Source organism: Sus scrofa, chromosome 16 (genome assembly GCF_000003025.6).
Source record: "Sus scrofa isolate TJ Tabasco breed Duroc chromosome 16, Sscrofa11.1, whole genome shotgun sequence".
NCBI lineage: Eukaryota > Metazoa > Chordata > Mammalia > Artiodactyla > Suidae > Sus > Sus scrofa.
This window is the reverse complement of record NC_010458.4, coordinates 25,691,119-25,704,511: the sequence shown is the minus strand read 5'-3', so window position 1 is coordinate 25,704,511 and position 13,393 is coordinate 25,691,119. Positions and strand designations below refer to the sequence as shown.

The following is a 13,393-nucleotide window of genomic DNA, read 5'->3' as shown; positions in this document are numbered from 1 at the left end:
ACCAAAGTTTGTTTTCTTTCCTTGCCATTTAAAGCATAGTCATCTTTTCTTCTTCTTTTATTTTTGGGGGGGGTCTTTTTAGGAATTCCCATCTTTTTTTTTTTTTTTAATCTGAAGACTAAAATTGTATCAGAGTTGGGAAAAAGAAACTAATTTAGTTTTCTAGTAAGTTAACAGCAATATAAAGGTCTATCCATAATAATTTTTATCAATTTCTCCTTTATTAAAAATTTAAAAATCATTATCTGTTTTGCTAAAAGTGCCTGTGGTAATGGAAAAAAAATTTCCAGGACATAATATTTAACAAGATTGTCCTATAAAGAAAGAAAATATATCACAGGAGAGACAACAAAGATACTTTGAATCAACCAATAAAAGTAAAATTATTCAATATTTTAAGTTTTTAAAGTAAGAGTACCAGTTCAACTGTTGTTTTTTTTCCCTTGATACATTTCTTTCTATTGTGAAATTCTTGGAGGAATTAAAAATATTTTCCCCTATTTAATACAACTTTAGGGCTCTACTTGAAAGAAGTCTAAATTTATAATTTTTATGTAAACTTAAGCTATTCTTTTGAAACACTAGAATAGTTAAAAAATAGCTACACAATGTCATGATGAAGGGGTACTATAAAAATAAAAGCGAGCAAATTTTCTAACATCTAAGAATTCTTAATATATGTATACATGTGGGAAAAAAACATAAGAAAATACCAGATAAGGAGTTCCCTTCATGGCTTAGCAGTTAACAAGCCTGACTAGGCTCATAAGGATGCGGGTTCAATCCTTGGCCTCACTCATGGATTAAGGATCCGTCATTGCTGTGAGCTGTGGTGTAAGTCATAGACACAGCTTGGATCCCCTGTTGCTGGCGAAGGCTGGCAGCTGTAGTTCTGATTCGACCCCTAGCTCGGAAACCTCTATATGCTGCAGGTGCAGCCTTAAAAAGTGGAAAAAAAAAAAAAAGAAAAAAAGAAAATACACACATCAGTAGAACAAGCAGTAAGTTAAAAGTCTGACATATCTCTATGAGTAATTATTTAGATTTTTAGCAGAGTCGAGTGTATATGTTGGAAAATCGTTACAGGCTTTGTCTGTTCTTCATTTTCTAATTCTTTGAAGTGTAAAAAGCTATGCCGAGGGTGTGGCCCTAGAAAAGACCAAAAAACAAACAAACAAACAAACAAACAAAAACTTTAAAGGTTTTTTTACTTGAGATCTTTCTTTTTAACATAGGCATTTATCATTAAAAACTTCCTACTTAGTTCTGCTTTTGCTGTATCCTATAGTATCTGTAGGTTATATTTTCATTTTTATTTGTCTCCAGATACATTCTGTTTTCTCTTTTGATTTCTTTTTTTTAAATTTTTTTTTTTTTAAGGTCTACACCTGCGGCATATGGAAGTTCCCAGGTGAGGGGTCAAATCAGAGCTACAGCTGCCAGCCTACACCACAACCACAACAACACCAGATTGGAGCCACATTTGTGACCTACACCACAGCTCACAGCAACGCCAGATCCTTAACCCACAGAGTAACCCAGGAATCGAACCCGTGTCTTCATGGGTACTAGTTGGGTTCGTTTCCACTGAGCCACACCAGGAACGCCTTGATTTCTTTTTGATTCACTGGTTTTTCAAGAATATGCTGTTTAATTTCCACATATTTGTAAATTTTCCCAGTTTCCATCTTGATTTCTAGTTTTATGCCATGGTAGTCAAAAAAGATACTTGGAGTGTCTTTAAGACTTGTTTTGTGATCTAAGATGTGATCTATCCTGGAAAATGTTCCCTGTGTTCTTGAGAATAGTGTGTAATTCTGTTGCTGTTGGATAAAACATTCTATATATGACTGTTAGGTCCCTTTGGTCTGTAGAGTTGTTCAGGTCTTCTGTTTCCTATTGATCGTCTGTCTGGGTGTTCCATCCATTAGTGAAAGTAGAGTATTGAAGTCTCCTTTAATACTTTATTGCTGTTTCTTTCTCCCTTCAGTTCTGTCATTGTTTACTTTATATTCTTAGGTGTTCTGATGTTGGGTGCATATATATTTATAATTGTTACATGTTTCTGATGATTTGACCCTTTTATTATTATACAATGTCCCTGTTTCCTGTGACAGTTAAGACATATTATAAGTATTATGATCTAAACTATTGGCTTCAAAGATGCGCATTCCTAGTATCCTTCTGATTATGAATTATCTCAGGAAATTCCCAGTTTCATATGTTTGCTCATCTGCAGAAGCTGAACAATGCGTTTGCCTTGTTCCAAACTATAATATCAGTACCTCTGTATTTTTCATGAAATATAAATTTTATTAATTCAGCACTTTTTTCATGTCTTAGAATGCCTCATGGGCGTAATCATGAAGATCAGTTTCTTTTGTATTGTGGATAAAGAAGTTTACATGATGATAAAGATTTTTTGCCTTGATACTGGGACACAGTACCTCTATTTAAATGTACTTTTTAGTCTTCATCAACAATTTTTCAGCCACTTTCTTTCACAGTATGACTTTTTTTTTTAATTGTAACTATCATCTAGTGGTTAGAGCACAGATCTAACTTCCATCTTTACAGTCCAATATGTTGAGAAAGAAAAAAAAAATGAGAGAGATGTGGATATTATGGATTACATTAAATACACTCATTTTTAAAACTAAGCAAACAAAAACTCTGACACTTTCTCCCTCCTAGGCAATTCGAAGTTTTCAAATAGCCCTTCATATCTATCCAATGAACCCTGAAATCTGGAAAGAAGACCTTTCTTGGGCCAGAACGCTCCAGGAGCAGCAGAAGGTAGCACAGAGGATTAAAAAAAGTGAAGCACCAACAGAAGTAACACATTTCTCACCAAAGTCAATTCCTGATTATGACTTTGAAAGTGATGAGATTGTTGCTGTTTGTGCAGCTATTGCTGAAAAACAGAAGACAGTTTCAGCAAATAAAACAATGGTTATCGTGTCAGCTTCTGGGACTGTAGAGACTGTGACTGAGAAGGAAGATGGTGCTGCGCCGCCAGATGGCTCTGTTTTTATCAAAGCCCGATGAAGCTCAGCAGGAGTCATTGGAATCTGTCTTTGATTTTGCCACTTGAAGTTTTAGGCATGGGGGCATTTACTGCGGAGAAACAGGGCAAAACTCCTGTTTATAAATAGGTTTCTCAGATGAGCCATAGAAAAACTAAATTGAGGAATTATTGTATAGTGTTTGGACTATACTTTGTTAAGTTATGATTTCCTCCTAAGATTAAAATTCTGAGTACAATATTTGCTTAATAAGCTTAAATAACTTAATGCAAATATATGAGTGAATGCTTTTCAAAGACACAACCTGAACAGTAAATTCTCAGATAGTGCATAACTTGACCACCAGTGTTATTAAAATGTTGACTTGTTGACTTTTGCTTTATGATAAAGGAGGTAGGTGATTTCTTTCCCTGATAGAAATGTACTGTTACTACTCACTCTTCTGTTTTTCTTGCGTCATTAGAGTAAGACTCTCACAAAGCTTGAGCCTTTTTGATATTCATTTTGATTCAAAGTTGTTATTTGGTTATACATAGAATCTTTGAAAGTTTGTCTGAAAATGCATGCAAATGTGTACATGCTGAACATTTTCTGAATTTTCTCTGAATTCCGATTTGTGCTTTTGCTTATGTTTTAACTTTAAAATTATAACAAAGGTTGATGCCACCTTCAGTATTTGTGAGATGTATAAAGTACTGATAAATGTCAGAATGATGGTTTTATTTTTTTTAATTATTACAGTAGATAGCAAGTCACTTTTAAGATGTACATTTTTTAAACAAGTAGCTCTTATATATGCATCAAAACAAATTGCACTGCTAATGTCCCAGTCAAAAGCAGTATTTTCTTTTCCCTTTTTTTTGGTTTTTTTGTTTGTTTTTAGGGCTGCACCCAAGGCATACGGAGGTTCCCAGGCTAGGGGTCAAATCAGAGCTACAGCTGCTGGCCTATGCCACAGCCACAGCAAGTCGGGTTCTGAGCCACATCTGCGACCTTCACCGGTGCTCACAGCAGTGCCAGATCCTTAACCCAGTGAGCAAGGCCAGGGATCAAACCCACATCCTCATGGATACTAGTTGGATTTGTTTCTGCTGTGCCACAATAGGAACTCCTTCTTTTCCTTATTTTTAAAAGATTAAAAACCTTTAAAGTTCTTAACTTATCCCTTGCTTATAACTTTTCAGCTGATATTTTAGAATTCCTTTTCCAAATAATTTTCCTGGAACTACTCAGTGAAATGAGAAACAATTATAATTATATCTAAATAGCTAAATTATATCTTTCTAAAAATTAAAAGAAGAGATGTTATTAAAGTGCCAGTGAGTGAATACCTTAGGCACAACATAAATAGAAACTGAAATGTGATTTATGGTTCAATTCCATGAGTAGAAAAGGACATATTGAAGAATATATTTCATTGAAAGTTCATAGTCACATCCACAAATCAATACTGTCATTGTAACGTTAATTATTATTTTTATACAACATATATTGAAGTACAGTTATATAGAACTGCTGGTACTGTTAATTCTGACACTCAGGAAGCTGTAATTGGTGTAAAATTAATTTCATCCTTGTTAGAGATGAAGTAAGATACTTTATTATAAGGAAGCTTACCTTTCTATCTTGGAGCATGTATGTAATGGTCTATGTTTTTGTCAGATGATTTAGAGAACATTTCTTTTAGTGGAATAATTACCTCTTTTTTTCAGATTTGGAGAGGTTAGCACTTGTCTTGAAAAGCATTATATTTTTCCCCAAAGTTGTATCAGCCAGTTAGCTCTGGTCCAGAGAGGTTAGTTTTAGAAAGATCAAAAAAAACCCACAGATATTAATTATATTTTATTTGGTTAATAAAGAATACTCAAAGGATAGGTAGTTGGGTATCTATAGGAGTGAGCTCTTACCATTTTGTATGTTGTTTTGAGTAACGGGTGTTTGTTTATTGTATTATTTGTGAACAAATACTTTTTTTTCACCTTTTAAAGATTTGCCTATTGTTTTGTGTTGCTAGCTTTAAAAAAATTTGATTTATTTAATTTCTTTCTTATGTAAAAATAAAATATGTAAAGCACCTTGTATGGTGTCTTGCACGTGAAATACTCAGTATATGGTATTTCTGTGAGAACTTGAATTAGTTTTGAGTTACTTAACCTTACTTTCTTCTGATTTTAAGAAAGGAGGAAAGCTTCTTTGTAATCTTTTGCTTATCTGAAAGTGAGAAGTCACTACTACTTTTTTTTTTTTCTTTTTAGGGCCACACGCATGGCATATGGAAGTTCCCAGGCTAGGGGTCAAATTGGAGCTGTAGCTGCTGGCCTATGCCACAGCCACAGCAATGCGGGATCCAAGCCGTGTCTGCGACATACACCACCACTCACAGCAATGCTGGGTCCTTAACTCACTGAGAGAGGCTGGGGATCGAATCCATATCCTCATGGATTTTAGTCAGGTTCCTAACCCACTGAGCCACAATGGGAACTCCAGAAGTCACTACTTTTGATATCATAGGACAGATGGCCATCGCTTGGTGATTAATCTTGGTATAAGTTCTACACCTCAACCCAAAAGAAGCAAGACCCTGGATGGAGTGCATGTAGCCACTAGTTCTGTTGATGAACCTACTGTTTCCTCTGTATTGACATGGGTAGGCAGGTTAGTCTCTTCCTTATTTAGAGATTAGATATATGATGTTTTAGATGCACGATGAAGGAGAGAAAGAAATAGTGAATTATGGAGAGGAAAGGCAGCTCATTTCTTCAGGCCTGAAAAGATGCTTAGTTAATACTCTTATGTACATGAAAAGAAAAATACATATATTATTTTATAAGGATGTGACTACTGATAGATCTTTTTTTCTTTTTCTTTTTTGGCTGCCCCACAGCATATGGAGTTCCCGGGCCAGGGATCAGATCTGAGCCACAGTTGTGATGTACACTGCAGCTGTGGCAAAACTGGATCCTTAACCCACTGTGCTGGCTGGGGGATCAGACCTGCATCCCAGTACTCCAGAGACGCCACTGATCCACTCTGCCATAACAGGAACTCCCTGATAGATCTTTACTAAGCTTTCTAACTGTAATAGCAAATTCTTGTGAATCTGAAAGAAAGATAATTTATGATATTGATACAATTAAAAATATTTAATATACTTTCTGAAATACTAAACACAAGTTATATTGAATATAATTTGTTTTTTTTTTTTTTTTTTTTTTTTGTCATTTTTGCTATTTCTTGGGCCGCTCCCGCGGCATATGGAGGTTCCCAGGCTAGGGGTCCAATCGGAGCTGTAGCCACCGGCCTACGCCAGAGCCACAGCAACGCGGGATCCGAGCCGCATCTGCAACCTACACCACAGCTCACGGCAACGCCGGATCGTTAACCCACTGAGCAAGGGCAGGGACCGAACCCGCAACCTCATGGTTCCTAGTCGGATTTGTTACCCACTGCGCCACGACGGGAACTCCTGAATATAATTTGAATGATTCTTATTTTAAAATTTTATGGCATAAACGCTCATTAGAGCACTACACATCCAGACCATACCTGAGACTTTGAGAATCATGTATTATTCTCAGGACAACAGGTTCTTAGATTATAAACATTGAAAAATCGTGCAAGGTATAGATCACAGAACCTAGATCTACTTTAATTGGGGCCTACGTACAAAATTTTATGGTAGTCTAAGTATGCTGTCAGCTTTTAAATTGATGTTATATGTCAAAACTGTAGTGAAGACTTTAAATTAAAAGCTTCATCTCGGAATGCTAGAGTTTCCATGGTTGTAACTGATCAGTATAGCCCTTTTTGAAAATTATGCTTTATGTAATGATGTCAAAAACTTGCCTCACTCTCTTTCCCAGCAGTAGGAAATTGTCATTCATTTCTTTAATTTCAGCTTCATGAGTCAGAAACCCTTCTAAATTGATTTAGGATTTTGACTTCATGACATACATGTATCTAAGTGAGTTCTACGTTGACACAAGAACCATAGTACTATAATTATCGTCAAATCAATGGGCGTATTAAGTGTGTTTTTCCTGAGATATCATTAAACTGATGGTCTATTTTGTAATCGATGACATTGTAGGATTGAGAAAGTATTATTTTTTAACCAGTGATAAAATACACAAATCTGTAAATGATTTACCCATTACCAAAGGAAATTAAAATGAAATATGTCACTTTAGCCACATGTAATTAAATATGCCCACTTGAATGGAAGAGAAGGGGTGGTCCTATAGCTGCGTACCGTGAATTGTGCCTTAATGTGTGCTGTGTGTGAACTTCACCTGCTATGTGTGCCAAGGTGGGAGAAGGGGTAAAAAATGCTTATCTTAAGCTAGTCTTTGTTGGGAAGGCAGAGGATGGGCATGGCTTTTTTCCCACAGTGCTGCTTTGGACATCTGTTAACCAAGGAATTCCAGTCTCTCTTCCCACCTCCTCAGTAAAGGGAGTTTAGAATAAAGAACTGGACATACAAACCCCTTTCTCCCTTTTTTTCTCCAGATGTGTCATGCCTGGAGAGAGCCTATGTTGTGGGCTCTTGTCAGAAATAATATGTTTTGCAGTGAAGGCGCTCTGCCACTGCAAGGGGAGACCTGTAGTTGTGCAGGAAGGCCCATGCCTTGGTGAGCAGGTCTAATTCTGGCTTTGATATTAGGTAGCCATTGTTGGCTCAAACCCAGATTACATCCACTTAGACTTTTTCAGCAATAAATCTGACATTAAATCTTTGCATGACTTTTTGTCTCTCAAGTGGCTCAAAAGTCAGAAGGGGAAAGGGGGTGTTATTTTTATGACTCTGCAAACCCCAACAAAGATTAGTGCAGATTGTATTTCGAAGTAAGCCTGAGACAAAAACAAATTGGGAATTTCTAATTTTAGATTTTTTTAAAATCATGGAAATTCTATTGAAAATGGGTCATGTTAATGACAAGGCAACATGCAAACATTTGTTCAGGATATTTAAAAGGTCTACTGCCCAGGCATTGTGATAGACCACAGTATTGACTCTAGATTTCATTTGAAAGAAAGAATATGAAACAATATCTCTGCCCATCTTGTCTTTCTTAAGAGTGTAATGTATATGTAATAAAATGTACTCATTATAAGTTTACAGTTTGAAGAGGTTTGACAAGTGTGAATATCCTCACCATTATCAATAGGTAGAATATTTCCATCACCCAGAAAGTTCTCAAATGCTCATTTGTAGTCACTTCCCTCCACCCCAACAACCAGCACTATTCAACTAATTTGCTTTCTGTGGCTATAGATTTGACTTTTCTAGAATTTCTAGTAAATAGATATAAAATATATATTCTTTCTGAGCTTTTTCACTCAGCCTAATTCTATTAAAATCCGTCCATGTCGAAATTCTTCCATGCTCTTATACATGAGTAGTATGTTCCTTTTTATTGCTGAGCGTTATTCTGTTGTATGGATATACCACAATTTGTCACTATTCATATCTGTTGATAGACAGCTAGGTTGTTGATGGACAGCTGCGTTTTGATCTATTATGAATAAAGCTGCTATGTACATATGCTGTAAATCTGTGTGTGGATCTATATTTAAGTACCCAGGGGTGGAATTGCTCAGTTTTATGGTGCATATATATGTGTAGCTTTAGAGGAAACTGAAACTTCCAAAGTACTGGTACCATTTTGCATTCCAACAAGCAGTATATTAAAAAAAGTTTCATATCCTTGTCAATGCTTGGCATTGCTGTTGCTTTTCATTTTAGTGACTTTAGTGGATGTATAATGGTATTCAATGTGGTTTTAATATGCATTTCCCCGATGATGTTGAGCATCTTTTCAAAAGCTTATGTGACATTTGTATATCTTCTTTTGGAAGTGCTTTTTCAAATATTTTGTCCATTTTTTTATTCAGGTTATCTTATTGAGTTCTAAGGATTTTTCTATATTCTGAGTAAAAATTCTGATATGTATGTATTATGAATATTTTGTCCCCATCCATGGCTTGCCTTTTTCTTAATGATACCTTTTGAAGAGTAGAAGTTGGTTATATTTTTTGTGTGCCGAGAAATATGTGCTTACTCAAAGATCAGAAAAATTTTCTGTTTTCTACTAGGAGTTTTACAGTTTTAGCTTCTATATAATTGTGTCTGTGATTCATTTCAAATTAATTTTTATGTAATGTATGAGGTAAAGTGATAGATTCATTTTAAAAAATTTTTAAGTTATTCAAATACTATTCATTAAAAAAAAAACAACAACTATCCTTCACCATGTATTTAAGGGTCTGCCTTGAGTTCTGGAGTCTGTTGCACTGATCTATGTGTCTGTTCTTTAGCCAGTTCCACACTGTCTTTTAGTCTTAAAAACCAGTGTGATTTTCCCAACTTTGTTCTTTTTTTTCTATAAGAAAGTTTCATTCATATGCGTTTTAGAATTATTTGTCTCTACATCCTGATCTGCTGGGATTTTGACTGGAATTGTATTGACTCTGTATATCAGTTTGGGAAGAATTCCTGTCTTAACAGTATCCCATTTTGTTTGTTTGTTTTGTCTTTTTACGACCACACCCATGGCATATGGAAGTGCCCAGGCTAGGGGTCAAATTGGAGCTGCAGCTGCTGGCCTATGCCATAGCCACAGCAATGCTGGATCCTTAACCCACTGAATGAGGCCAGGGATTGAACCTAAATCCTCAGAGACACTTTCGGGTCCTTAATCTGCTGAGCAACCTCCTGTCATTGTTTTAGATCTTCAATTTCTTAGGAATGTTTTTTAGTTTTCTGTCAATAAGTCTTCCCTATATTTTTTGGTTAGTTTAATCCCTGAGTATTTCATATTTTTGATTCTGTGAAAAGTGTTTTTAAAATTTCATTTTGCAGTTTGATACTATTACATAGAAATATAATTGATTTTTGCATACTGACCTTGTAGCCCACAATCTTGATTATTCATTTATTAGTTGCATTAGCTTTTTTGTGGATTCTTTAAGCTGTTCTGCACATATTATCATGTTGTGAATGAAAACTGAGCATCTTTTATTTCCATCTCTTGCCTTATTACATTGGCTAGAATCCCCATTACACTGTTAAATAGAAGCTGCGAGAATGGACATTCTTGCCGTGTTTCTAATCTTTCACCATTAAGTTTTATGGTAGCTGTAGTTTTTATATATGTCCTTTGTTAAATTGAGGAAGTTCTTTTCCCTAGTCTGCTGAGAACTTTTTATACTGCATCCACCAGAATATCATATGATTTTTCTCTTTTATTCTGTTAATATGATGAATTACATGTATTTTTCTTTTCAAAATTGTCATTAGGTATTACCAAATAAAGTAATAAACAATTCTCAAGTTAGAGTGCAAAATGAAAGCACCTTATTATTTTAAAGGTGCAAAAGCAAGAAAATACAACATAAATTTATCCACATTTTAAATAGTTGCTGGTTTGGTGGGAAAATTCCATTTTAAAACCTTTTCAATAGAAAAATGATTTATAAATCAGTTTACAGAAGACGAAAAAAATCAATGTTTAATACCAACTTTAATTATAAATAACTGAAAAGAAAATTGTCCTCTCTCCTGTGTTTGCTCCACTACTTCTGCTCTTTGCCTTTTGGAGAAAATATTGCATTGTAAGGCTGCCATCTTTTTGTACAAGGACAAGGATCAAAATCTTCCTTAATGTAATCTTTTTCCATACAAGTCTGAGTGGAAGGAAAACCAGCTTCCCAGAGACTCTCGGTATATCAGATGGAATGTAGTAGAATTGGTGTCTTGAGCAGGAAGCCAACTTCTCTTTCTTCCGCTGGGAAATCTGCATAATAAATTTTACATTCTTTACATGTTGTGTTCAAACAATTTTATTCTCTTCTTTTTTCCGAACCACCTCGATTTGAGGAAAATTTTGTGAGCTAGTCTCTCATCATCTTTAAAGTATGGCTCCACAAATGCTTTCTGTTTGACTTTATCTTGTTTATGACCATGAGTGTTTGGTTTCTTTGTAGTAGCTGATAATTTCTTCTCTTCATCTGATACTTGTGGGAGGTTATCTGCCAAACAGGATTCATATTCTTCATGTATTATAGTCCGATCAAACATATCTTCCAGGCTATTGTTCATTTTTTTTTTTTTTGTCATTTGGACTTTTTTCTCCCTTCTGCTCTTGCTTCTTCATTTTTAAAAGCATAATTTCACTAACCAAGTGAAACAGTCCATGTCCAATATCTCTCCTGCTAATCTTGACTGACTACCATCCTTTGTATCCATTTTGGTAATATCCATTTTATACTGAGAAATTTCTGCTCCTGGATGTATACTCCACTGGCTATTTTCAAAGGGTATATACATCTTGGCTTCTTTGTAGAGACTTTGTTTAAGCAATTCTACATGGATTTATTGAAAAACTGATGCGAGTTCACGTGCTCTGTGGACTGACCAGGTTTTTTGTTTGTTTTTTGCTTTTTAGGGCCGTACCCAAGGCATATGGAAGTTCCCAGCCTAGGGGTCGAATTGGAGCTATAGATGCCAGCCTAGCCACAGCCACAGCAATGCCAGATTCGAGCCACATCTGCGACCTACACAGCATCTCACGGCAACACTGGATCCTTAACCCACTGAGCAGGGCCAAGGATCGAACACGCATCCTCATGGATACTAGTCAGGTTCATTACCCCTGAGCTATGATGGGAACTCATTAGGTTTATGCTGTGGATGACTGCAAGACTTTGTTGAAGTTTTCTCGGTTCATTTGCACACCCAGAGTGCTCCACTTTAGTGTGTGTTTGTTCCATGTATCGGATGTGAAGGTTCTCCTTTCTTCATGCCCAATTAGCACCAGAAAATAAAAAGGCTGTTATTGGTGAATCTGCAATAAGATATTCCTCAGATTCAAGATCAGCTGCTTGATGTTGCTGATCATTCTCAGTTTTCTGCTGTAGCTGTTCAGAGAGCTTTTTATTTTCTTCCTGTAGAGTGTTCTTTTTATTCATAAGCTCTGTGATAAGTTTAAGATTCTGCTGCTGAATATTTTCACAACTCTTGCTGTTTCTTCTGTATGTGTTCTTCCATTACTGCATAGCAATCCCACATAATCCTGCTCTTAATTGATCTTCTAAAATTTTAATGGTTTCATGAAGAACTTTCCATTGCTGTCTCAGCTGTTGATTTTTGGTGAAGAATTCTTCTAGTCTTTGTGCATCTAAAATTCATTCCTTTTTCAGTTTGGTTACTTCTACTTGTACGCCTTGTGCTCCTTTGTCATGATACTCCTTTAGTTTTGTCCAAAGATCCTTAAAGTCATTAGATACATCTGCAGAACTAGAGCTTCCACAACTGCTTCCCTAGACATTCATCTTCAGTTGCCTAGTGTTTTCTGATCTTTTCTGTTATATAATGTATGTCTGAAGTTGTCTTTGGCCAGTTTAAATAAGGCTTGCAAGGTTGCCTCAAGATCCCGGAATGCTGCAGCAGGGAAGGGAGCATGCTCTGGGGCTGTGAAGAGATGGTCCCTGTTTGCTTTTCTCCTCTTTCCCTCACTAATCTGCCAATCCCCCAGTGGCAAAGCAGCCCCCTCAGGACAGCCCGACATGTAATTTTCAAATGTCAAATCAACTGCATTTCTGGGCTAAAATAAACCCTATTTAGTTATGATGGATTATCCTTTTAAAGGTCTTTTTGATTCAATTTAGTAATATATATATATATTTTTTGTCTTTTTGTTGTTGTTGTTATTGTTGTTGTTGTTGTTGTTGCTATTTCTTGGGCCACTCCCGTGGCATATGGACGTTCCCAGGCTAGGGGTCCAATCGGAGCTGTAGCCACCGGCCTAGGCCAGAGCCACAGCAACGCGGGATCCGAGCCGCGTCTGCAACCTACACCACAGCTCACGGCAACGCCGGATTGTTAACCCACTGAGCAAGGGCAGGGATCGAACCCACAACCTCATGGTTCCTAGTCGGATTCGTTAACCACTGCGCCACGACGGGAACTCCCAATTTAGTAATATTTTATTAAGGATTTTTACATCTATGTTCATGAAAAATATTAGACTGTACTTTTTTGTAATTTTTTTTTTTTTTTTTTTGGTTCTTGAATCAGAGTAATGCTGACCTCATTAAAAATAAAGGTTGAGGGAGTTCCCGCTGTGGCTCACCAGGTAATGAAACCTACTAGTATCCATGAGGATGCTGGTTTGATTCCTGGCTTTGCTCAGTTGGTTAAGGATCTAGCATTGCCATGAGCTATGGTGTAAGTCACAGATGCAGCTCGGATCCCAAGTTGCTGTGCCTGTGGTGTAGGCTGGCAGCTGGAGCGCTGATTCGATCCCTGGCCTAGGAACCTCCATGTGCCACGGGTGCAGCCCAAAAAAGACAAAAGACAAAAAAAA

The 13,393-nt window shown here is 36.4% G+C and overlaps 1 protein-coding gene and 1 pseudogene across 2 annotated transcripts in view; one reads left to right on the top strand and one right to left on the bottom strand.

The window, feature by feature from the left end:
* Nucleotides 1–8,580, top strand: part of TTC33 (tetratricopeptide repeat domain 33) — a 46,031-nt gene extending 37,451 nt beyond the window's left edge. For both annotated transcript variants that reach the window (XM_021076656.1, XM_021076657.1), the window contains exon 5: nucleotides 2,695–8,580. In XM_021076656.1, the coding sequence (XP_020932315.1) occupies nucleotides 2,695–3,048 (354 nt within the window). In that variant the 3' untranslated portion in view covers nucleotides 3,049–8,580. The remainder of the gene's footprint in view (nucleotides 1–2,694) is intronic.
* Nucleotides 9,934–12,359, bottom strand: LOC102159992 (annotated as a pseudogene).